This window comes from Chiloscyllium plagiosum, unplaced genomic scaffold (assembly GCF_037043375.1).
Source record: "Chiloscyllium plagiosum isolate Xiang-an unplaced genomic scaffold, Cpla_swu_hap1 HiC_scaffold_2, whole genome shotgun sequence".
Taxonomy (NCBI): domain Eukaryota; kingdom Metazoa; phylum Chordata; class Chondrichthyes; order Orectolobiformes; family Hemiscylliidae; genus Chiloscyllium; species Chiloscyllium plagiosum.
The window spans coordinates 2,359,918-2,387,316 of record NW_028270140.1 but is presented as its reverse complement, the minus strand read 5'-3'; the positions used below and the strand labels follow the sequence as shown (position 1 = coordinate 2,387,316).

Sequence of the window (27,399 nt, the reverse complement as noted above, 5' to 3'; positions counted from 1 at the left end):
ACTAGAACTTTGCTTCACCTGGATCTGTCAATTGTTTTTCAAAAAAGAGGCAATGAAATTGATAATAAATACATAATCTATACCAGGGCAGATAACTCCTCCTAAACTCTCTGCTATTCCAGCAATGACCTGACAACTGACATGAATTTAGTGGGTTATATCATCTATTCAGCACAATAGGCCAAACATGCTCTTTTGCATCCTCTACAATGTATTGAAGGCATCTCAAATAGTTTCAAAAGTGCTTTAATAAAATTATCAAACTCATTTAACAATTCCAGAAATACCCTTGTTTTGAGTTTCATGAAAAAACGTATTTACATCTTGAAGATTGTATAACTTCTAACATCAAGATTGCTAAGATTAGTAATGAAACCAAACTTTCACAAGTAAGTATGATGGGAAACTTGAGACTTGCTGTGAGTATTGACATTTGCCCTGTGCCCTTTCCAGGTCTCAGCTTCTCCTGATCAATTCCAGCCTCACATACAAAGGTCACCGTGCCAGACCACCCATAATTGTGTTAAATCATTGCAGACAAAGACACCACTGCATCAATAATAACTCCTTTTCGGAAGTTATAATTAACTTTTCTGTCAGACACCAAAACACATCTAGAAATTAATCAGTGGCCTCAACAGACAAACCAGCAACCAACCAAGTGCTTATAAATGAGTCCTTAAATCAGAACCTTCTGCCTATTAGCACCATGAACTGCTAAGCAAAGTATGTGGCTGGGGCAGATCAACATCGCAAAAAGGTTTCAACCTTCACCATACTTTTTTACACATCCTGGTTGCCTACATCGCAACTTAAAAGATGTCAGGCCTGTATTTTTGACACGAGAGAGTCTGTGCAGGTGGCATCTAGTACATTGAACCCTTTGGTGCCCATTTGTGCTTGAATATCAGAGCATTGCATAACAGGCCAACACACGGTCTGAAGGTTTCATGGTGAACAGAAATGCAGCCCACAAAAAGCTTCTGTAACTCTGCTCTGCAGAAAACAAAGCGTGAATATAAATTTGTTTTGCAAATCATTGTTGTGATTTTTCTGAAGGTCTGTGAGCACAGAAGAGTATAAACGTCAGTCATCATCTTAAGAGTTGAATTGATCAAGGTATTTCCAAAGGATGATATGGCCATACCCTTGGCTATGGAAAAAACAGGGCAATCTAATATCTGAGGAATATAATGAGCAAGGGTGAAAAGGGATTTTAAATTTAAAAATTTATCCAGTGTTTTATGCTTGGCATTCTCTTCCTTTGTTTACTACCTGAACAACCATAACCAAAATCTGATTATTGTTTCACAATTGTCAATAGGGCTTCATATCATTAGTTAAGTGCGTATTTTTAAAATTTCCTTTGTATCACTAAGTTCTCCCCTCTCCAACAGTGTTGATGATTTTCTATATCTTGACCAGTGACTATTGTTACTTAACTCAAATAACTTGATGTGGATTCTGTTAATCCTTACCAGAATGTATGCTTGGAACTTAATAGCACAAAGGAGGAATAGTGAAAATCCTGGATGAGTTAATACATCCTAAGCCACAAAACATTCATTCAACATAATCCAGATACTAAACCTCAAACCCTTTGGTATGTGGGACTCAACTTCTCATTGGCTGATTCAGTAGACTGGGTAAAGGTGACCATCAGTTATGGATTGTGGACAGACAATTTCATCATTGCAACCAAGCTTTATTTTATGCATACTTGACATCGAAATGGAACCAACTCTGAATTTAGGTATCCATTTAGGATAATGATGCTTAGCTTCATACCTCCCAGATAAGAGACACTTGTGAAACCTAAATGCATCTTAGATAAACTAACACAACAAAATGATCAACTAAAGTTGGATTGCCTTGGTCATGTACATCATAAATTTAGACTGAGAATTTGCATTTTGTCATGAGTACTCAGTACATTGAATGAATAGAACAAGCAATGCTTTTTGATTCATTTTTGTGGGATGTCAATGTTACTGGGTGGCCAGCCATCCCTAAATGCCCCTTGAGAAGGTGGGGGTGAGCTGCCTTCTTGAACCGCTGCAGTCCATGTGCTTTCGGTATACCCACAATGCCTTTAGGTAGGGAACCCCAGGATTTAGACTCAGTGGCTGTGAAGGAACAGTGATATATTTCCAAGTCAAGATGGTGAGTGGCTCGGAGGGGAACTTGCAGGGGGTGATGTCCCATGTATCTGCTGCCCTTGTCCTTTTAGATGGAAGTGGTCGTCGGTTTAGAAGGTGCTGTCAAGGGATTTTGTGGAATTTCTGCAGTGCATCTTGTAGACACTGCACACAGATGCTACCTAGTGTCGGTGATGGAGGGAGTAGAGGTTTATGGATGTGGTGCCAATCAAGTGGCTGCTTTGTCCTGGATGGTGCCAAGCTTCTTGAGTGTTGTTGGAGCTGCGCCCATCCAGGCAAGTGGGGAGTTTTCCATCACACTGTTGCAGACAGTGGACAGAATTCAACTCTTAATGATCTTTAATGGTACAAAGTTGCTAAATGTATAGCTGTCCATAGAATATTGTGAATGAAGATGAAGTAACTCTGCAGAGGTCAGTATCCTGTCACCAAGTCACCCTTTATTCACACATTGAGAGTCCGTGACACTGATCCAGCTTTGTCACAGCCAATTCTCAGAGTGAACAGGATGTCTGACACTCCTGTTCATATCTATCAGTCAGGACTCCCTGATTGGGGCTGTTAATCTCGCCCAATTAGGGAACTCACATTTTATGACATCCAACTTGCTGACCTCATTACGATCGCTACACAAAGGTAGCGATTGTAAGAGATGCAAGCAAAGTTCTACAAAATAATTATGAATCCAGAAACAAAATGAAATTGTTAAAAGTATGAATATTGTGTGGCATATTCTGTTGTCGCCTGAAATAACAACTTATCATTTCACAAATACTGCTTTTCCAACTTTATATTTGAGCAATTTCTATTTCCATTGAGATTTATTGCTATTTTTGTTTTATCACTTACCAATGCAGGCTTGCTTAGTGGGCGTGCCCTGGAATCCAGTGTGGCATTTACAATGGTAGGAACCCGGAGTGTTAATACAGTCACCATTTGTACAGGGGCTCGATGTACACTCATCAACATCTACACAGACCAATGCATATAATGTAAGTGATATTTCAGACAGTCAAATTCCATAGATATATCAGTTGACCCTCTTCCAATTAAATCTTTACCAATGTTACAGTATTAAAACATTTTGTACTGTAATTCATTTTTTGTTATTCTCAATTCATGTTTATTGATTTCTTCTGCATTTTTATTTCATTCACAACTACTTTTCATTGAAATTAAAATTATGAAAATTCATTTTGTGTTATTCGAAAACTAAATTTCCTTTCAAAGGTTGGTACACTCATTAAATGTTTATTTCAAGGATGTTAAATCACAGATCTGCAAATTCCTAAAAACATCTTCATTTCTGATGAAGAGTCATCTAGACCCAAAAGGTTAGCTTGCTCTCTCTCCACGGATGCTGCCTGACTCCAGTATTTGTTGCTTTCAGTACAGATTCTAGCATCTGCAGTAACGTGCTCCTCCTTTATTAAAAACAATTTTGCCTGTGCCAATGTTAGATCGAGAACCTCAAACTCCGAGGTTATTTCAATCCCCAGTCCATTAAAAGTTTTAAAAAAGGACTGCCTATGTTAATGAGGTTTGATCTATCTATCTGTTCTATCAATTACAATAGTTATTTGCTGATATTAACCTTCGGGCTGTTACATCACTGGTAGTGCTGGCTGCATTCCACATTGCATAATTATCTCAGCAGGTAATCATAAACTCAGAGTATGATTGACAGCTCAAAGAAATTAGTAAAGAATTGGCTGTCCTTAATGAGGGGTTATGAAGTAGTTTATTCATTTTGGTAATGATGAAATTATTTGACAGATCTGCAAGTTTTGAACTAACTTTTATGATCATAGAACATAGAACAGTACAGCACAGAAATGGGCCCTTCAGCCCACGGTGATGACGCCAAATTAAACTAATCCCTTCTGCCTGCCCTCGGTCCATATCCATCCAACTGGAATTATTTTTTAATGACAGTAAAGACTATAATAGACCTTCAGACCTTTCGCTCATTATATTGCAACAAGGCTCCCCAAGCCTCTGCACTTTGCAGTGTTTGCAGAGATATGAACGGTTGTGGAAGCTGAAACACCAGCTTAGGCTGCACTTCCTTCCTGACCCACTGCTATTAACAGAATTGACATTGTAAGGAATAGGTTGAAGCTCCAATCCTTGTAAAAACAGGCAGGATTTTAATCAGATTGGAAGCTCAGTCTGACTTTCTGTGCCTAAGGAAATTTGGCCAGAATCATTTTTTTCATTCAAGTTCTTGTGACTAAAATAGATTATAGCTTAATTTCAGAAGCGTGTTCACCAACTGAAGAAGAGGAACACCGTACATGGACTCCCAATGCAAAAGGCAAGGGAAGTAATTTCTCCATCACTTTTATTTATGTGTTCGGTGGTACATAATTTTGATAACAATAATGTCTATTAATTCATAGTGACTGGAGTCCTGCACTTGGAAAGCATTTGAAATATTGCAAAACACACAAGCATCGTCTATCAGTAATGGAAAACAATGGGCTTCCACACTTTAAATAACCTTCCTTTCGTTAAAACATAAACTGGTAGTGTCAGGGAAAGGTGAGCATCACTTTGGAAGCGTTTACTTTTTAATGGTTAAAATGAATGAATGATTCTTACCAACACATTCTCTGCGTAGATCTTGCTTGAAACCCATATAGCATTCACAACGGTAACTTGTTGGTGTGGGGATACAGCGCCCATTCAGACAGAGATTGGTGAAGTGTTTACAGACATCTATGTTTGTTTGATTAATGGAAACAGTGCCTGAAAGAAATTCACGTTTTCATTTAATAATAAAACAATGTCAACAATTTAATAAAGGGTTCAATGTTAAAATGGCTTTGCTTTGGGGAAGGTTTATATGGAAGGACAAATCACATTTCAATCTCTCTTTGTAGAAGCTTTATCTTTTCAAACATGAAATTCTTGGTAGTTGTTTATATTTAAAATTCATAAAGAACAACCCAGAGTTAAATATTCATATAATTAGTCTCTGTTTGTCCAACAATTTGGCTCAATCCTGTTACCTCATCACTGAGAATTCACGATGCCTGGAGGAGTGAGCTGGGAGACGCGATTGTGGAGGTGGAGGGCTGGTGGAGCGTAGAGAGCTCACTGCTTTCTCACCATCATGGGGGCAATTCAGTCAGTGGAGGGGATAGTAGAGGATGGCCCGCTTAAGTGGCCAATTTGGGTGGCATGGTGGCTCAGTGGTTAGCACTGCTGCCTCACAGCATCCGGGACCCGGGTTCAATTCCAGCATCATGTGACTGTCTCTGTGGATTTTGCACGTTTTTCCTGTGTCTGTGTGGATCTCCACTGGGTGCTCTGGCTTCCTCCCACAGTCTAAAGATGTACGGGTTAGGTGGATTGGCCATGGTTAGACAAGAAAAGGCAAACCATACTCCTTTCCTCACAGCATTCGGTTACCGTGTTGTGTATTATAAATATTCAGCATCACAGTCACTTTGGTAGCTCCTGTGAAAGAGTGAATATGTGAGGTACGAGTGAGGTTAGGAATAGGGGATAGAATGCCAGGTAAGTAGGTTGCTAGTATACAAAGTAGGAAGGGGGCTAGGTGAGTGATGGAGTGTCCAGGATAGGTTGGAATGAGTGGGAAATATTGGGTCTGATTGGGGAGGGGCTGGTCATGTCTGGTGGGGCAGCATTGGTGGACTAGCTGAGGAAGGCTGTGCTCGGGTGTGAGGGGTTTCTCAGGTCCCAAATAACAGGGAGTCATCATCCAGTGGTGGGTTATTATCCAGGTCAGGGCAGGTGCTGATGGTTGTGGGAGAGTTGGATGAGGATCTGGTGGGGCTGTGTAAAGTTTCTGGGGGAGTTTTAGTTGGTGTGTGTGTTGTAACCTGATAGGAGGCTTAGTGTAACAGTTACCCAGGATTTAATTATTCAACATTTCCTGGCGATCTATTTATTTAACTGCAGTGGAATCTGCCAGGCTTTTTTGAATTAAATGGCTCGTTTCGGAGGGTTTCACATTTACAAGAATTACCCTGGGATATCTTCTGTTTCTCGGGCAATTTCCTCAGTCTGCTACGTTGGGAATTCTGCGGGATACAATACACATTTCCCATCGAGGATACAGGATTTTTTGCCTTTGTTTCCTCGTCTTTACTATTAGCAATTTTTAAAAGTACACATTATTACAAATAGAAAGACATGGAATTCAAACTTACCAATCCCTGGAATTCTACGTTGTCCATTAAAGATTGCACCTCCACCTGTACCTCCCCCGGGGCCACCACCGACAGTGGCAGGTCTGACAGCAGGATCGTGCGGTCCAAAGACATCTCCACCAAATTCAAAACTAGGTAAACCTGGAGTGTCAAATCCCTGTCTAGAATTTGATCCATGCTGTGGAACACCTTGTACAACAGGAGCACCCTCAATGCAAAGTCTGCGATATTCGTCTGAGTTAAAGAATATACATAAAGTTAGGACCTCTTATTAATAATATCATAATGTTCCTAATGGTTATTCGTGGACAAGATGTTCAACCAAGGCCCTGTGTGATCTCACAGATGGACAAAGATGAGGTAATGTGGAGTTCATTCCAGTGGACTGGCCAATAATTGTACCACGATCAAGACTATCACATAGCTGTTGATGGAATTTGTTCTCAAAACAGCTGTTGCGCTTCCTATATTACAACACTTCCAAGGTATTTAATTTGTTGTAAAACATTTTGAGACGTCTGGTAGGTCTGAAAGGCATTACTTAAATGAAAGTCTTTTTAAAATGACCTGAGGACTTATAACTATGCAATTATAATTATGTTCTTTCTTTTCAAAAACTGAGGTGCTATTAAACAGTACAGCCAATGGAGGAATATGGAACATGATGAATCAACTATGTGTCACTGACATCAACTTAGGATTGTTCAAAAGCAAAACACTGCTCACTCCTCAAAATCTGAAACAGAAGAGAAAGAATTTTGGAAATACTCAGCAGATCATGCAACGTCTTAAAAGATAGAGGGAGTGTCACCGGACTCAAATTGTAAACTCTGTTTCTCCATCCATAGATGATGCCTGACCTGAATTTCTCTGGCACTTCCTGTCTTTGTTTAAGAAATAAAATGAATTGAGGCTTCATCAGGAATGGAAAAGTTAGAGATGGAATGGATTTGATGTGAGTCCAGAGGCAGGAACTAGGGAATGGAAAGAAAGAACAAAACAAAATGCCTATGTCAGGACGGTAGAAGGGGCCATGTGCAGAATTTTACTTTGGATCCAGGAAACTGATGTCCAGACAGTGGTCCTGACTCACCAGGGACTGAAATGTGGGAAGGAATAGTTACAGCCTGTCACTGAGTTTCACTGAGGCTCCTGTGTGGGAGGGTACGTTTATTGGGCAGTCAAATACCAGCTGCAGGTGACAGAGTGTACCCGCAGACCGTGTTCTAAAGCATCCTGACAGCCACAGCTGTGGTCACTGTTTAATGTAATGAAAATGGTGCACCAAGGATTCAGGAGGGAAGGCAGGGCTCTGCTTTTAGCAGGGCTACATCTTAATTCTCCAAAGCCAACCTTGAGATCGTTCTGGAGGTGGTGAGGGAGAGCAGGGTGGACCTTTTTCTAGAGGGCGGAAGGAGACGATCACCCACTAATACCCACACTGGAAGAGCTGCATGTGACTGAGACCACCCACAGCAGGGAGTTGGCTGAGAGGAACAGGATTGCGAAAGTTCCAATTCATCTTCATTACCCTGCCACAGTGACATTAATGGCAGACTGACAGGACAGCGACAAACTCAAGCAGACATTCCAGCTGAGGAGCCTGAACTCTGCTTTGGACCAGGGGAGGCAAGTGTCCACAGAATACTGACTGACCTCACAGCAAGGCACTGTTGAGAACTTACTTGAACAGATATGACACTGTCACTGGTCACAGAGATCAACATTGCCTTACGTCTTCCTCTTTGATCCATGCTGGAGAAAAGACTCACAATGTTAGGGCCTCTGCGGGAGTGGAAAAAATGAAGGATGCAAATGTTGGAGATCAGAGTCAAAACATGTGGTGCTGATGCTCGAAACATCGACTCTCCTGCTCGTCCAGTGCTGCTTGACCGGCTGTGCTTTACCAGCACCACCCTCATCACCTCTGTAGGAGCGCACAATACCTACTGCCACAAAGGAAGAAGTCGCAAACACCAGCAGGATAGCTCGGAGGGAGCAAGGTCAAATGGGCCTTCCTGATGGAGTGGGTGAAAATTGATTGGAATTTGGAGTTGAGGAGATTGACATGCTCTCCTCATTGTCTGACAGCATGTTGAAGACAGAGGTGTGCTGGGAAACTTCAGCAGTCCACAGGTTACTGTTTTCAAAGGTTTGCTCTTCTGACCTCTTCCTGCAGCTCCTCTGAGTTTTATGGTGGAGGGGGAATACCAGTGTCCAAAATACAAAGCACCAGGTTATACAAAAGAAACCAGGGCACTAGAGCCCACACCCTACAAGTGTACTCTTTTTGAGAACTGATAAACCCACATCGATGGGGTCATGCTGGGATTAGATCAAGCGACAAGCATGTCACAAGAGAAGGAATTGATATGGGCAGAGGCAGCAGAGAGTAGATGTTCAACAGTAATGAGGTTCATTTATTCATTGAATGCCAATCTCCAAAGCCAATTGACAGCTTCCCCACCTGGTCACTTGAGGTGCAGGATGATTCGTTTGCCATTTCGAACATAGGCAGCACATTCCTTTGGACTGTACTATATTGTTCTGTGTCTCCACCAGTACACAATGCCTTTGCACTGAGAGCCCAGTAGTGGTGTTTGGCTGCAAGGGGACCTGGCGCATCCTGAACATGCTTAGCAGGGACCACTCTTGCTGTGGTAATTCTAAACCTGCCATTTGTCACAAAAAAACTTGTTTGTGAAATGCTGTGTTTCCCATTCCTTGATCCAAAAGATGTTTGTTGGGTGATTTTTCTTTTACTCTTGTAGGACATGGGCATCACTGGCTCGGCCAGAATTTATTGCCCATTCCCATTTGTCCTTGAGAAGGTGGTGGGAGATGTCTTCTTGAACTGCTGCAGAGCACATGCTGTAGGGTTGACCCACAATGCACTTAGGGAGAGAATTCCAAGATTTGACCCAGCAACAGTGAAGAAACAGTGATATATTTCCAAGTCAGGATGGTGAGTGGCTTGAAGGGGAACTTGAAGGTGATGGTTTTCCCATGTATCTGCTGCCCTAGTCCTTCTCGAAAGAAATGATTGTGGGTTGAAAGGTTCTGTCTGAGGATCTTTGCTGAATTTCTGCAGCATGTTGTAGACAGACTGCTGCTCCTAAACATTGTTGGTGGAGGGAGTGGATTATTGTGGATGTGATGCCAATCAGGAAGGTTGCTTTGTGCTGGATGGTGTCAAGCTTCATGAGTGGTTTTGGAGCTGCCCCTATCCAGGTAAGTCAGGGTATTCTATCACAGTGCTGGCTTATGCCTTGTAGATGATGGACAGGCTTTGGGGAGTCAGGTGAGCCATTTGCTGCAATATTCCTAGCCATGACCTGCTCTTGTAGCCACTGTGTTTATGTGATGAGTCCAATTGAGTTTCTGGTTAATGGTAACCCCTCTGAATGCTGATAGTGAGGGATTCAGTGATGACCACACAACTAAAGGTCAAGGTGTGATGATTAGATTGTCTATTATTAGAGACATTCATTGCCTGACATTTGTGTGGCACAAAATGATACTTTTCAGCCCAAGCCTGCATATTGTCCAGATCTTGTTTCAACTGAACATGAACTCTGAGGAGTCATGCATGGTGGTGAATGAGAAGAGATGGGAATGAGGAGAGAACAAGGAGAAAAGATGAGACAGGACAAGTGAAGGATGAAAAGAGGGGTAACAGGGAAAGGTAGAAAACATGTGCCAGGGTTAGGGTAGAGATGGTATAGGAAAGAGAAATAAAGGTATCAAAACATAAGAGATACTTCACACTGGGTACTGGAAAGTTTGACTAGAAAGGCAAAGTCTCCTAGTTAAGAAATCAATAACTAACCACTTGTATAAGCATTCCAGGACAACATGACAACATCTTATACCTTGGTTGATAATTTCAGCAGGTATTCTGGGTGACAGTGCAAGGGGTCACACCTTAACCATTATCTGATGTTACCTCATTATCATTTGCTTTTGAGACTGCTGTATTTTTTTCTTACCAGAACCTCTGATTGGGCACATCTCTGGAACAGAGCCAAGGGCCCAACAGCGCCCAGATTCACAGCAACACTGCATCTTGGTGTAACGTCCTGCCCGCTCCTGAGCACAGCGACCATTTACCAGGCTGTAAAAACATATGCCAGCTCTCTGATCTGTGCAAGAAACAAAAAGATTGATGGCAGCTTTCAGTTTCATGAAGCAGTTTTGTAAATATACAGATAAATATTAACAGAACATTTTAAAAAGTAATAGTTTTAACACAGTTTTTAAAAAAATCTTCCGACTAATCTTTTCCTGTCCTGAATACACTGATTCCTATTGTTGTAGCTTCATTGAAATTCTCCATCACCTCAAACAAATCACAACAATATTAATACTTTCCAAATGGACAGATCAGATAAACGAGCCAGATTCTATTCTTAACTAGGCTTCTCACACACTTTCCACAAGAGACCACTGGAAAACTATCAGCACCTGGATCCTATCGGAATCTTTGCCTGCCTCCAGCCCAAGAATATTGGATCTGTTGAGACTGGGCCCTGAACAAACTCAGTGTATTACAACGGTTGGATCTTGGAATCATGACTACAGAACAGAAACAGAAAGCATCAAAAAAGATGGTCAATGCTTTACAAAATTGTAGACAGTAAGGAATGCAGACGCTGGAAACCAGAGTGAAAGATGTGAAACTGGAAGAGCACAGGAGGTCAGAGAGCATCTGAAGAGCAGGCAAGTGAACGCTTTGGGCTGAGACCCTTTGTCGAGATACTTATACAATTGCACTTCCAGCAGCAACACAAACAGCAAAAACATATGATGAGCCACTACGGGTCATTCTTCATTGAATAGAAGAAAATATTTGAATCACATATATGTGTCTTACCTTTATATTTGTTATAGCCTGTTATCAATTGTGGTATTTAACATGTTAACTTAGCATACTAAGCCAACTTCAAAATGTTGTGTCATGTCCAATTTAATTATGTTAGGGTAAAGTATCGCCAAACTTGATTGCATGTCTGAATCATGTCCAAGTTATTGACTATTTAGACAAATGAGAGCTGAGGTGAGAATAATCCTGTTCAAACATCACATTGCTCACTCTCATGCATAAAAACAAGGTCCAGTTTCATGCGTAGTCATTGGTAGAGGCAAGACTTGCGCCCACACCTCCCCCCTCACCTCCCTCCAAGGCCCCAAAGGAAACTTCCATATCCGCCACAGATTCACCTGCACCTCCACACACATCATCTATTGCATCCTCTGCACCCGATGTGGCCTCCTCTATATTGGGGAGACAGGTCGCCTACTTGCGGAGCGTTTCAGAGAACACCTCTGGGACACCCGGACCAACCAACCCAACCACCCCGTTGCTCAACATTTCAACTCCCCCTCCCACTCCACCAAGGATATGCAGGTCTTTAGACTCCTCCATCGCCAGACCACAACAACACGCCGGTTGGAGGAAGAGCGCCTCATCTTCCGCCTAGGAACCCTCCAACCACAAGGGATGAACTCGGATTTCACCAGTTTCCTCATTTCCCCTCCCCCCACCTTGTCTCAGTCAAATCCATCGAACTCAGCACCGCCTTCCTAACCTGCAATCTTCTTCCTGACCTCTCCGCCCCCACCCCAGTCTGACCTATCACCCTCACCTTGACCTCTTTCCACCTATCGCATTTCCAACGCCCCTCCCCCAAGTCCCTCCTCCCTACCTTTTATCTTAGCCTGCTGGACACACTTTCCTCATTCCTGAAGAAGGGCTTATGCCCGAAACGTCGATTCTCCTGTTCCCTGGATGCTGCCTGACCTGCTGCGCTTTTCCAGCAACACATTTTCAGCTCTGATCTCCAGCATCTGCAGACCTCACTTTCTCCTCATTGGTAGAGTCATGGCAACCTTTGCAGTACATTACATATGGTTAGCTCAGTTGGCTGGATGGCCAGTTTATTGTGGAGAGAGATGCCAACAGTGTGAGTTTAATTCCCACAATGGCTGAGATTATTGTGAAGGACTCTCCTTCTCAACCTCTCTCATCACCTAAGGTGTGGTGAACTTCAGGTTAAACTCACTAGTAGTTGTCTTTCTCTCATGGGAGAGCAGGACTAGAGTAACTTTACTTTTACTATATTCCAAAGAGAAATTAGCAGGAATTTTTACAACCCATGAAATGATTGTCTGCAGGGTAATGGTTAGTCGTATGGAATTTGAATGGATTGTGCTGGATAAAATAAAAATGCAACTTAAGATTGGAAGTCAGGCTTTGGAGGCTTTTAAAAACATTGGCTTGGATATTAAGCAGAATAAGTCGGGAGTGCTCTAATGAAGAGTCATCTTGCTTTCTCTCCATGGAGAGTGTCTAACCCACTGTGATTTTCAGTATTTTTTTTGTTTTTAGTACAGCTTCCAGCATCTGCAGTAATTTACTCATAATCTGGGAGTGATTTTGGGTCATGTTCCGATAAATGGGGTCAGATCTTTGAAGAAAGATGAAACCATATTGTTAAACTGACTGTGCACTCAGATCAGACCTGATGCAGGTCATGACATTATGGGACTGAGTATTAGGGTGAATTATAGTACTGTTGAGGATGTCTTGAGAGCAAATTAACACTAAAGAGCTTAAAGTTAGAAACATGCACATTGAGCATTCGAGTCTTGGATAACCCAGAAAATATGAAGCTGGATCTTTTAGCGATGCTGCACATGACAGCCTTCAGGTGAATATTTTAGTGTGGAAAGGTTTCTCATTTTAACAATGGGAAAGAATATCAAATGTTGTCCATTGGCTTTGGAAGTCAAGAACATTTTAATATGAATTAAAAGCACGTTAACTTTTGAATCACTGGCACTATTATAAATAACAGAAAAGGTGTGCACTTATTTGATATTCTGAAGAAAATCCTACACAAGAGATAATCTGAGAAAAATGTGCCAGTCAAACTTTACGTGGATAATCCTTTTTTTTGCAACAATGTCTGTGTGGGTTCCCTCCGGGTGCTCCGGTTTCCTCCCACAGCCCAAAGATGTGCAGGTTAGGGTGGATTAGAGTTGAAGAGTGTGGTGCTGGAAAAGCACAGCAGGCCAGGCAGCATCCGAGGAGCAGGAGAATCGATGTTTCGGGCAAGAGTCCTTCATCAGGAATGAGGCTTGTGAGTCAAGGGGGTGGAGAGATAAATGGGAAGGGGGTGGGCTGGGGCGGGGGGGGGGGGGGGGGGGGGGAAGGTTGATGAGAGTGCCTACTTGCAGAATGCTTCATAGAACATGTCCGGGACACCCACAACAACCAATCCCACCACCCCGTGGCCGAACACTTCAACTCCCCTCCCACTCCACCTGTCAGTAATGTGTCATGTTTTGAAGTAAATTACACAAATCATTAAAACACTATAACTTAAATTTGAAGCATAATGAAGGAGATGAACCTCAATGCACAAAGGGAATAAGTTAACTTGAATCCTAACTCACAGTCACTGCAGTGACTCTGGCAAAATGGAAGAAACATTAGAGCCTGAACAATGATATTAACCAAGGGCCCATCAACAGGAGGGGAATCACGGGAATCTTTCTGCCGTGCAAACAGGAGGAGGTAGATAAGGAATTGTTTCTAATCTTGCCATTCTGCATAGCCAGGAGCTTGAAATACCATGATAATGAGGTATGAAAAACCAAGTTATCCAGCAGTCTGTTAACTGAGTCGATGCCTGAAGCCTGGGTGTGTGATAGTGTGACTCGGACACTGTAAGAAAGGATAACATCAAATTATGGACGCTGTGGTCAGATGAAGGTGAATGGTGACTGGCCATCTGCAGACCCAGGTCGAGATTTAACAACGGTAACAACGACATTGCAAGTTTCAGTCAAACCATTGCAGCCATTGTGGGGTGGTGGTCTTGCTGGGGCTGACGGTCCCTCTCTGAGCCACACAATATTGACTTTTTTTTTAAAAGTTGTTTTCTGATGGTCTTTTAAGATCTGATCCTTTTAAAATCTGGTGAGGCTGTTCATTGCTTAAAGCAAACAGGTAAAGCATACAAAACAAATGCTGTCTATTTGCACCTCAGAATTAGAAACGTTTGTCACAATTTATTGGGACAGATGGCAGCTTAACTCCCCATCACAGAACTCAAGGGTGAAAGGGCTGCATAAGTGGAGTCATAGTGATCTGACAAAACTGTTAGGTCAACACTGTCCTGTTGCTGCCAAATAGCTTTGAAATCATCTTTACCAACTCGAAAACAGCAAATATTGCTCAACTAAAAAGATTCATGCAAATGATGATTACTACATCAATAAAACCTGAGACATATGGTGCTTATGTAAAGCTACACCTACTTAAAATGAGTTGTATTAGAAACACACGTTTGATATAATTTTCAATAATTTAATAATACTGTTGGAAATAACAGAGAATTTGTTTTTACATACATCTGAAATTCCCTTTTCTCTGGAATTCATTTTTGCATATTACATTCCTGATACAATTTGATGCCTAGAAGGTAAAACCGTTTGTGTCTGTCTCCATTAGCCCTTCGTGCAATGTCTTGAAAATTCTTTAAGTTCTTTTGATATTATCTTCTTAGTTTAACCTTCCCAACTGGACCTGTGGAATCTTGTGTAATTTTCCTGGTGACAGAGGGCCAACTGACTGAAAGTATCTGCAGGTATCAAAACTGTTTTCACTCACCGACAGAATTCTGTGTCACTGAGTGTCCAGCCTTCAACTGGCAATGGATAGTATTTGACATGACTTTTCCCTAAAGATGCTGTACATTTTCACTACCTCCTGTGTGGAAAATGGACTGACAACCTCTTGCTTTGTTTTCAACTTGCTGTGAAACTTTCAATATCGTAATTTCATTTGGGCGAGGCCATCATGAGATACTCCGAAATGTTAACTAAGCACACAAAACTAGCCCTGCTGAGGGTACAGACTGAATTGGGCATAGATTTATACCGCTGAGACTGGTGCACAGAGTTGGGAAAATTCTTGACTCGTTGGATCTGCCCCCAGAACCTGGATTTATATGAGTGAGTCAGTGAGTGGGTGAGTGTGTGTGTGTATTGTGAGCATGTATATGAATGAGTGGGTGGATGTATGAGATTGCGAACATTGGTGCATGAGTGTGAATGCATATCCATGAGGAGGAGCGTATGTAAATGTGTGAGTCCATTCCCAGGACTGTGAGAGGCTGTGCATTTTTTGAGGGTGAGCTGGTGGTGATATGGGAATCTATTGTAGTGTCACGCCAGACACCTTGGGGAACAGGGGCTGTCCTATTCATTACAGCTGTAATAGTAGGTTGGCCCTCTAGCTCACAGGCCTCACACCCCCTCACTCTTCACCCTCTTCCTGTGCTGCATCCACGTTCAACTCAGGCCCCACCCATCCCCATCTCCTTTGTACCATCCATAACAACCAACGCTCATTTACCCAGTCACAAGTGCTCTCACATCCTGCAAGCTAACATATTTTCCATTCTTCCACCCTCAATGACCTCTCACATCTTCCAAGCCAATTTATGTCCTTCACCTAACCTCTGGGCCTCATGTACTCTCTATGCCAACGTTTGCTCCTCTATGTTCCCTTTATGCCACCTCATGTCCTCCATGCCAACCATCCCTCTGCAATGCTCCCTCCTCTCCCCATGGCTTCCTTTAGCTTCTATGGTAGACAGGCAGGAGGCTGGAAGAACACAGCAAGCCAGGCAATATCAGGAGGTGGAGATCTGTTTGAATTCAGTTCTACGATTGGATTTGGGTGCCCTGCATGTGTGAATCCCATCACAACCCCATCCCATCCTTACCCAACAGGTGAGAACAGGGTCCAGGGCAGTTTCAAGGCATACACGAGTTGGAAGAGGTTGAGTGGGGAAGGAGTGGGGAAGGAGTGGGGAAGGAGTGGGGAAAGAGTGGGGAAGGAGTGGGGAAGGAGTGGGGAAAGAGTGGGGAAAGAGTGGGGAAGGAGTAGGGAAGGAGTGGGGAAGGAGTGGGGAAGGAGTGGGGAAGGAGTGGGGAAGGAGTGGGGAAGGAGTGGGGAAAGAGTGGGGAAGGAGTGGGGAAGGAGTGGGGAAGGAGTGGGGAAGGAGTGGGGAAGGAGTGGGGAAGGAGTGAGGAAGGAGTGAGGAAGGAGTGGGGAAAGAGTGGGGAAGGAGTGGGGAAAGAGTGGGGAAAGAGTGGGGAAGGAGTGGGGAAGGAGTGGGGAAGGAGTGAGGAAGGAGTGAGGAAGGAGTGGGGAAGGAGTGGGGAAGGAGTGGGGAAAGAGTGGGGAAGGAGTGAGGAAGGAGTGGGGAAGGAGTGGGGAAGGAGTGGGGAAGGAGTGGGGAAGGAGTGGGGAAGGAGTGGGGAAAGAGTGGGGAAAGAGTGGGGAAGGAGTGGGGAAGGAGTGGGGAAAGAGTGGGGAAGGAGTGGGGAAGGAGTGGGGAAGGAGTGGGGAAGGAGTGGGGAAGGAGTGGGGAAGGAGTGGGGAAGGAGTGGGGAAAGAGTGGGGAAGGAGTGGGGAAAGAGTGGGGAAGGAGTAGGGAAGGAGTGGGGAAGGAGTGGGGAAGGAGTGGGGAAAGAGTGGGGAAAGAGTGGGGAAGGAGTGGGGAAAGAGTGGGGAAGGAGTGGGGAAAGAGTGGGGAAAGAGTGGGGAAAGAGTGGGGAAGGAGTGGGGAAGGAGTGGGGAAGGAGTGGGGAAGGAGTGGGGAAAGAGTGGGGAAAGAGTGGGGAAGGAGTGGGGAAGGAATGGGGAAGGAGTGGGGAAAGAGTGGGGAAAGAGTGAGGAAGGAGTGGGGAAGGAGTGGGGAAAGAGTGGGGAAGGAGTGGGGAAGGAATTGGGAAGGAGTGGGGAAGGAGTGGGGAAGGAGTGGGGAAAGAGTGGGGAAGGAGTGGGGAAAGAGTGGGGAAAGAGTGGGGAAGGAGTGGGGAAGGAGTGGGGAAAGAGTGGGGAAAGAGTGGGGAAGGAGTGGGGAAGGAGTGGGGAAGGAGTGGGGAAAGAGTGGGGAAGGAGTGGGGAAAGAGTGGGGAAAGAGTGGGGAAGGAGTGGGGAAGGAGTGGGGAAGGAGTGGGGAAGGAGTGGGGAAAGAGTGGGGAAAGAGTGGGGAAGGAGTGGGGAAGGAGTGGGGAAAGAGTGGGGAAGGAGTGGGGAAAGAGTGGGGAAAGAGTGGGGAAAGATGAATCTGTGACAGCCAGCTTGTTTTTATTGTTGCACGAGTTGTGGGCATTGCTGACCAGGCCAGTGTTTGGTGACCATCCCTAGTTGCCCCTTAACTGATTGGCTCTTTAGGTCATTTTAATAGGCAGCTCAGAGTCAACCAGATTGTCACATGTGGGTAAGGGAAAGATGGCTGATCTCTTTCCCTAAAGGACAGAGACATTAGCAATGGATTTGTTTAATGACAATCATTATATGGTTGCCATTAGGCTAATTTTATTTTTATTCCAGACTTGGCTGAATTGAAGTGGTACAGTATGCCATGGTGAAATTTGAACCCATGCTCCCAGAACACCAGCCTGGGACTTTGGATTAGTGCATCAGTGACATTACCATTACATCACTTCCTGGGCTTGACATTCACCACCCAAAATTGGATGATGCAGAATGACAGCGTAAGGCGAGTAGAGGTGGAAACGTCAGTACTGATGTCTGATAGGAAATGCCTTCTGTAACATCAGGGACTTAGCAAATGCTGGCCTTCAGCCAAAAAGGGCAGCACCTCTGGCAATGTGGTAGATGCCTCTGTGACAGTCCTTACCAGAGTGGGCACTCAGGTCCTGTAATAGAATGAGTCTCTCCTGTTTAACTAAATACATCCATCAATCTCTCAGATTTAACCCTATCCGGGACAAGGTCAATGCCAGGGCAGGGGAGCAGCCAGAGTTAGACAATAGACAATAGACAATAGGTGCAGGAGTAGGCCATTCTGCCCTTCGAGCCTGCACCGCCATTCAACATGATCATGGCTGATCATCCTTAATCAGTATCCTGTTCCTGCCTTATCTCCATAACCCTTGATTCCACTATCTTTGAGAGCTCTATCCAACTCTTTCTTAAATGAATCCAGAGAGTGGGCCTCCACTGCCCTCTGGGGCAGAGCATTCCACACAGCCACCACTCTCTGGGTGAAGAAGTTTCTCCTCATCTCTGTCCTAAATGGTCTACCTCATATTTTTAAGCTGTGTCCTCTGGTTCAGCACTCACCCATCAGCGGAAACATGTTTCCTGCTGCCAGAGTGTCCAATCCTTTAATAATCTTATACGTCTCAATCAGATCCCCTCTCAGTCTTCTAAACTCAAGGGTATACAAGCCCAGTCGCTTCAGTCTTTCAGTGAAAGGTAATCCCGCCATTCCATGAATTAACCTCGTGAACCTACGCTGCACTCCCTCAATAGCCAGAAGGTCTTTCCTCAAATTTGGAGACCAGAACTGCACACAGTACTCCAGGTTCCTGCCTTGTCACAGTACTAGCATTGGAAAGGTGAATGAAGAATTCCACAATCTGAGTATGTGTGTGATTGAAAAGCAATAGTACACACAGCTTGACAGAGATTAAGCAGTAAAGAGGCAGTGAGGTAATAATTAGCCATAACGTCATTGAATGGTGGAGCAAGCTTTAAAGACCAAATAGCCAATTCCTATACCTCTGATCCATTCTAAAACCAGCCCAGCTCATGTTCAGTGCCTGAACACACTGACTTAGCAGTCAGCTTCAACTGGTATCAATTCAGAGCAGCAATCTGTTTTCTAATGTTTTCTTTAGCATCAGAGGCTTGTCTAGCTCCATTCCTAATAGCCCTCGAGGTGCTGCTGGTGAGTGACCTCTGGAACTGCTCCCATTCAGCTTGTGCAGAGAGAACTACACTGCTGTTAGGGAGTGAGCTCCAGGATTCTGACCCATTATCCATGAGGAACACTGATGTAGTCCCCGAAAGGACACTTGCAAAATGAATAGGTTTTTACAATAACCAACAGTGGTTACATGGTCGCAGTTAGGCTGGGTTTTAATTCCAGATTTTCTGTTGAAGATTCAGATTTCACTATCTGCCATGGTTGGATTTGAATCCACATCCCCAAAACATTAGTCTGGAACTCTAGATCACCAGTCTGTTCGCTCACGGAAGGAATCCCTGAGAACACTTCTCTTCCACTCATCCTTCTCTTTTTCTGTCTAGTTCAAACATGACACCACAGTGAACAAATATAGAAAATTTCAAATATATAAAGCAGTAACCAGGAACTTTCACAAGTGAATTCTTCATCATGTGGATCCCGACCATTTTAGTAAGTTAATTAACCAGCAGAAGGTTGAAGCATCAGCCTTGAGGGAGAACCTGCTTTTACCCCAGCACACCCTGACTGGGACAGAAACTCTGAGCCTGGATTCAGGGCATGTGCTTAAGCAGCAGATATAAAATGGATCCAAACCCACATCATAGACAAGGGTCGGATGCTAGACTCTTAAAAATTTTCCACAGCCGCTATGTCATGGAGAAATTCTAAGGATAACTGTGATGTTCCAACTATTCTTTTGACTAAGGCTACTTTGTTAGTGCAGATTCAATCAAACCTGGAGGTTCTGCTTAGTACGGCTCAAATACCTGAGAGGATAAATTAAGCAAGACCTGCACAGACAATTCTTTATTCAGAACCCAGTTACCTGGAAAGGATAAAGTGCTGAACAACTGAAAATGAAAAATCAAGAATTGGCTTTTATATCTTGCCTACCACAGCACTTGAAAAAACAATGCTGACTTAGCCTTCTTTTTTAACCGGAGGGACAATGCATGAAAAATGGTGGGAAGTAAATAAAAAAGTATAACAATGAATACCAGATAAACCGTTCCAGCAAAATTTGATTTAAAAATTAATTTGCAAAGAAATAGAGCCAACTCCTGATTTCTGAACACTCTGCCTTCAATTAGAAATGGAAAAAAATGCCAGGTCAATGCTTTCAAATGCATCTTCCTTCGATAACAATATACCCATGTTCTGTAAAAAAAAGAAGGATTGGAAAACCTCCAAACATAGAAACACACAGCCCTGACCAACATCTGAAATCAGTGCACACAAAGAATGCTAATCACCAGGCACCTTCCAGATCAGGTCAGACTAACAGACCCATAGCCTGAGGTTGTGAGTTACAATAGCATAATGCAAATTGCAAAGACAGCTCTACTTGTGCTCAGCTGACTGGCCCAAGGGCTTGCGTTCTTAGTCTTGGAATCATTATTAAATTGGAGCACTCTAACAAAATAAGTGAAAAGATAATCAATTCTGTAAATCAACTTTTGTATTACAAATTGAATCCAAATATCTCAACATGGTTTAGTAAGAATTCCACAAACAATTGTTATCACAATTCAGAATCTACATAAACCAAACTCCATTCCACTTGCAATAATTTGCTACAGAATTAAACATATCCAGTTGCAATGTAGCTACTTTATTTACTTCAAATTGATAGCTATTCTCAGCAGACTTGGGTCTAGCTAAAAAAAAGATATCCACAAAGATACAACACAGAATATTAGGCTAATCCAAGGCAAACATTTACACAGGTTTAACACCCAAAATAGACGAGAAAGCAAGTCACCTCAACAACACTTTGACAGGTTAAATAAATCAATGGTAAAGGGAAAGCCTCGCTACTCCTCTTGCATTCAACTGTTTTTGACTTTACAGTCTTTTTTGAGGTATTGAAATAAAGTTATTAAAATTATTTGACAATGCAAATTAGTTAAGAGGATTTAAACTAACTTGGCAGGGATGACAGAATCAGTGAAGACTCCAGAGAAGAATACCAAGGTGCAAAGAACATTAGGAGAGGCAGATCGTACTGGAGTACACACACATATGATATTAGATGGTGCAGCATGTGAGAGATGTGATAATGTCTAACGTAGCGTTATAAAGGGAGGACCAAATAACTGTAGATGCAAGGAACTGTACTGAAAACAACAAATGCTAGAGATCACAGTGGGTCAGAGCTCTGATGAAGAGTCATCTAAACTTGAAATGTTAGTTTCCTCTCTCTTCATGGATGCTATCTGACCACTGTGATCTCCAGCATTTGTTGTGTTCAGTCAGGTTATAAAGCATGGGTGAGACTGCATGAAATATGCAAATAAGATTTGAGAGTTGCAGATGCAGATAGTGACATAGACATATGATGCTGTGGCTACAGAAAGGGGCTAGCTGGCTAGAACATAGATTAACTTGAATATTTTTAGACCATTTTATATTGTATTTATTGTGATAACTACCAAGATAAACAAAGTCCATTTGTACTAACACATGACTACAGAACTATTTTGCATTTTATCTTTTTCATTAACCACATATATAAATCAAAGACAGGATTAAGGCAGTAACCAGTCATGTAACAGATATATGAGCAAGGACTGAGGCTTAATTGAGATGATGTTCTTATAGAGGATCTTGAGTCCCTCTGAAAAGTCCCTTGGAAAGTGAAACATGAATCAAGAGTGTATCATTTCTTTCATTGATAATGATTGGAGAGAGATGGTATAAAACAGCTTCATTATATTCTGCGATAATGAGGTAACAAAATGTTCTGATTGGGAACCAACTAGATTCACCTTGCAACAATACCAGCTCTTGTAACACAGTGTTATGTCCCAACCTCTGGACCAGGAGGCTTGGATTTAAATGCCACCTGCACCAGAGGCCTATTATAACAAATCTGAACAGATTGATTAATAGTATTTGCAACAGCAAGAGCCAGTTATTAAATCAGGAATGAACATACAGTCATGTTCATTCCAAGGCTTCAGTGTGGAGATCCAACAGGGTTTTGTTGCTAGCCACTAGCCAAGTACTAAAAACTTCCAAGGCAAGAACCCCATGAGATGAAGGGTTTGTCTTTTAAAGATAGAGATTGAGCAATTTAGGCCTATTCTCCCTGGAATTTAGAAGAATGAGTGGAGATCTAATTGAGGTCTATAAGTTGCTAAAGGAGATTGGCAAAGTAGATGGAGAGAGGATGTTTTGTCATGTTGGGTAATCTAGAAAGAGAGGTAATAGTTTTAAGATAAAGGGCAGTAGATTTTAAACAGAAGAGGAGAAATTATTTCCCTCAAAAGGTCATGAATCATGGAGTTCACTACCAGAGAGGATGGAGGAGATTGGGACATTGAGTAAATTTGAGGAAATAGATTTTTAATTGATAATAAGTTAAAGGGTTCTGGGGAATGGGAAGGAAAGTGGAGTTGAGGCTGAGTTGAGATCAGCCACAATCGTATTAAAAGTTGGAGCAGGGTCAAGGGGCTGAATTGCCTGACCCTGCTCCAAGCTCTTTATGATCACATGATCTCTCTCAGCAAGTGGGTTGCATCTGAGATGGAATCCTGAGGGGGTTACATTTCAACAGAATGATTCCCCAGATGATGCTGTAATAATTATTGCCTTATTATGTGTAACTTTTCTTTTTAATTATTTTCCTAAAATCTACTAACTAACTAAAGAGCCCTGTCCTCCTTAATTGGCTAACTCTTCTCTGAGCTATAGAAAATATATGAACTCACTTACTGCTTGCTGGAAAATTGAGGTGACTGGAATCAATTCACTTATAGATAGATTAGATTACATTACATGGTGGGCGGCACGGTGGCACAGTGGTTAGCACTGCTGCCTCACAGCGCCTGAGACCCGGGTTCAATTCCCGCCTCAGGCGACTGACTGTGTGGAGTTTGCACGTTCTCCCCGTGTCTGCGTGGGTTTCCTCCGGGTGCTCCGGTTTCCTCCCACAGTCCAAAAAGATGTGCAGGGTCAGGTGAATTGGCCATGCTAAATTGCCCGTAGTGTTAGGTAAGGGGTAAATGTAGGGGTATGGGTGGGTTTCGCTTCGGCGGGTCGGTGTGGACTTGTTGGGCCGAAGGGCCTGTTTCCACACTGTAATGTAATCTAATCTAATCTAGATAATATAATCAAATAACAGATAAAACAATATCAACATAAACTACTGGAAAAGCTCAGCAGGTCTGGCAGCATCTGGGGAGAGAAATTAGAGTTAACATTTCAGGTCTAATGATCCACGCTCGAAAAACCCGAAATGTTAACTCTAGTTTCTCTTCACAGACACAACTTCTGTTTTCATTTCTGATTTAAAGCATCCACATTCTTCCAGGTTTTAGATAAAACAATATGTTGATGGCTGCAGATAGAGGATTTCCCAGATGGATCAAAGACAGGATCAATTTGACTAGAGCTAAGGAGCAAAGACAGTGCACTCATATTGTTTTGCCCAATCCATAGATCACCAACCAGTGGGAAATATGTACAGGAACAAATTTGCAAGGGAATTACTGAGAAATGCAAGAATTATACAGCAGTTAGAATTAGATACTTCACTTTTTGGAATATAGATGGGAATAACTGGGGTATAAAACACCTTCCTGAAGAAGGGCTTATGCCCGAAACGTCGATTCTCCTGTTCCCTGAATGCTGCCTGACCTTCTGCGCTTTTCCAGCAACACATTTTCAGCTCTGATCTCCAGCATCTGCAGACCTCACTTTCTCCTATAAAACACCAAGGAAAGTAAGAATTCCTGACATGTGTTTAGGAGAATCTTCTGCAGTAATACGCTTTCAGTGCAATAAGATAGGAGACAGTTTACTGGATTTGGTCCTTGGGAATGAGTTGAAAAGTGTGCTGCTGGAAAAGCATGGTAGGTCAGGCAGCATCCGAGGAGCAGGAGAATCGATTTTTCGTGCACAAGCTGTTCATCAGGACTTGGGAATGAGGCAGGCCAAATGGATCAAGTGTAAATAGGGTAACATTTAAGAAACGGTGGTCACAGTATTACAATATTTAGGATGGCCATGGAAAGGGCAAGGAATAATCTTGTGTAAGAACAATTAACTGGAGGAAAACAATTTAAATGAGTTAAGAAAAGGTCTAGCTCAGCTAAATTGAGATCAGCAGGTAAAACTGTAATGGAATACTGGTTGCACTGAAAGAGGAGTTCGCTCATGTACAGTCAAAGTTTATTTTCATAAAGAAGCAAGGCAGGGGAAACAATTCCTGAGTTCTGCAGATGACAAAAGAGAGAAGAGATTAAACTGAAGCCGAATAAGTGTGCTTGTGACAGTTGTCAAGTGGATAATGGATTTGGGAACCAGGCCCAATAAGAGAGAAACTGAACACAGCAAATAAGAGAAACAAAGAAATTATCAGTGAAAAGGCTAGCAGATAACATCAAAGGGATTACAAAAGCCTTCTTTAGGTATACAAATACTAAAGGTAAAATCGCTATAGTCACAGACGACCATAGGGCTGCACTCTCATCAGAGAGAGACGATTGGTGGGGGTTTAACCTGAGTGTCACCTCACCTCAGGCAAAGGGAGAGGTTAAGAAGGAAAGTCCTTTATGGTAACCTCAGCCAGTGTGGGAATTTAACCCACTCTGCATTGCAAACCAGCCATCAAGCCAACTGAGCCTGAGACCTGGTGACTCTCAGGATAAACCACCACCAACCATCTTTCTTTACTGAGAGAGCACCCTGTCGTCCCCTGGGACTACAGTGACCTTACTTTATAGAACTAGTAAAAGTGTGGCAAAAGGATTTGTGTGTCAATTAGAGACCAAGAGGGGATATACATCTGGAGCATGGCATAGAGTCATATAGTCACAGAAATGTACAGCATGGAAACAGACCCTTCAGTCCAACCCGTCCATGCTGACCAAATAACCCAACCCAATCTAGTCCCACCTGACAGCAGCCAGCCCATATACCTCCAAATCCTTCCTATTCATATACCCATCCAAATGCATCTTAAATGTTGCAATTGTGCCAGCCTCCACCACATCCTCTGGCAGCTCATTCCATACACGTACCACCCTCTGCGTGAAAAAGTTGCCCCTGATGTCTCTTTTATATCCTTCCCCTCTCATCCTAAACCTATGCCCTCTCGTTCTGGACTCCCCGAACCCAGGGAAAAGACTTGTCTATTTATCCTATCCATGCCCCTCATAATTTTGTAAACCCCTATAAGGTCACCCCTCAGCCTCCGACGTTCCAGGGAAAACAGCCCCAGCCTGTTCAGCCTCTCCCTATAGCTCAAATCCTCCAACTCTGGCAACATCCTTTTAAATCTTTTCTGAACCATTTCATGTTTCACAACATCTTTCCGATCGGGAGGAGACCAGAATTGCATGCAATATTCCAACAGTGGCCTAACCCAATGACCTGTACAGCTGCAACATGACCTCCCAACTCCTGTACTCAATACTCTGACCAATAAAGGAAAGCATACCAAATGCATTCTTCACTGTCCTATCTACGTGCGACTCCACTGTCAAGGAGCTATGAACCTGCACTCCAAGGTCTTTTTGTTCAGCAACACTCCCTAGGGCCTTACCATTAAGTGTATAAGTCCTGCTAAAATTTGCTTTCCCAAAATGCAGCACCTCACATTTATCTGAATTAAACTTCATCTGCCACTTCTCAGCCCATTGGCCCATCTGGTCCAGATCCTGTTGTAATCTGAGGTAACCCTCTTCACTGTCCAATTTTGGTATCATCTGCAAACTTACCAACTGTACCTCTTATGCTCACATCCAAATCATTTATGTAAATGACAAAAAGTAGAGGGCCCAGCACCGATCCTTGTGGCACTCCACTAGTCACAGGCCTCCAGTCTGAAAAACAACCCTCCACCACCACCCTCTGTCTTCTACCTTTGAATCAGTTCTGTATCCAAATGGCTAGTTCTCCCTGTATTCCATGACATCTAACCTTGCTAATCAGTCTCCCATGGGGAACCTTGTCGAACGCCTTACTGAAGTCCATATAGATCACATCTACTGCTTTGCCCTCATCAATCTTCTTTGTTACTTCTTCAAAAAACTCAATCAAGTTTGTGAGACATGATTTCCCACGCACAAATCCGTGTTGACTATCCCTAATCAGTCCTTGCCTTTCCAAATACTTGTACATCCTGTCCCTCAGGATTCCCTTCAGCAACTTACCCACCACTGAGGTCAGGCTCACCAGTCTATAGTTCCCTGCCTTGTCTTTACCACCCTTCTTAAACAATTGCACCATGTTAGCCAACCTCCAGTCTTCTGGCACCTCACCTGTGACTATTGATGATACAAATATCTCAGCAAGAGGCCCAGCAATTACTTCTCTGGCTTTCCACAGAGTTCTCGGGTACACCTGATCAGGTCCTGGGGATTTATCCACCTTTACCCATTTCAAGACATCCAGCACTTCCTCCTCTGTAATCTGGACATTTTGCAAGATGTCACCATCTATTTCCCTACAGTCTATATCTTCCATATCCTTTTCCACAGTAAATACTGATGCAAAATATTCATTAAGTATCCCCCCCATTTTCTGTGGCTTCACACAAAGGCCACCTTGCTGATCTTTGAGGGGCCCTATTCTTTCCCTAGTTACCCTTTTGTTCTTAATATATTTGTTAAAACCCTTTGGATTCTCCTTAATTCTATTTGCCAAAGCAATCTCATGTCCCCTTTTTGCCCTTTGATTTCCCTCTTATGTATACTCCAACTTCCTTTATACTCTTCTAAGGATTCACTCGATCTGTCCTGTCTATACCTGACATATGCTTCCTTCTTTTTCTTAACCAAAACCTCAATTTCTTTAGTCATCCAGCATTCCCTATACCTACCAGCCTTCCCTTTCACCCTGATAGGAATATACTTTCTCTGGATTCTTGTTATCTCATTTCTGAAGGTTTCCCATTTTCCAGCCGTCCCTTTACCTGTGAACATCTGCCTCCAATCAGTATTCCGAAGTTCTTGCCTAAAACCATCAAAATTGGCCTTTCTCCAATTAAGAACTTCAACTTTTAGATCTGGTCTATCCTTTTCCATCATCTGTGAATTGAATGAATACATTGCAACTGTTTTTATCAAGGAAGAAAATACTGCTAAGGTCATGGGAAAAGAGGAGGTATTGTAGATACTTGACGGTTTGAAAATTGAAAAGGAGGAAGTATTGGATCGGCACATAGGTAAAGTACTGGACTGAATGAGATGCAGCCAAGGAATAAAGAACAAAGAACAGCACAGGACCAAGCCTGTGCTAACACAGGAC

General features: G+C 43.0%; 1 protein-coding gene across 1 annotated transcript in view; it reads right to left on the bottom strand.

Moving 5' to 3' along the window:
• LOC122558088 (fibrillin-2-like) overlaps positions 1-27,399 on the bottom strand; it is a 339,601-nt gene that overhangs the window by 182,860 nt on the left and 129,342 nt on the right. Inside the window, exons 9-12 of the mRNA XM_087994253.1 lie at positions 10,330-10,482; positions 6,341-6,574; positions 4,764-4,910; positions 3,009-3,128 (exon numbers count right to left, since the gene is read on the bottom strand). Coding sequence (XP_087850379.1) covers positions 3,009-3,128; positions 4,764-4,910; positions 6,341-6,574; positions 10,330-10,482 — 654 coding nt within the window. The remainder of the gene's footprint in view (positions 1-3,008; positions 3,129-4,763; positions 4,911-6,340; positions 6,575-10,329; positions 10,483-27,399) is intronic.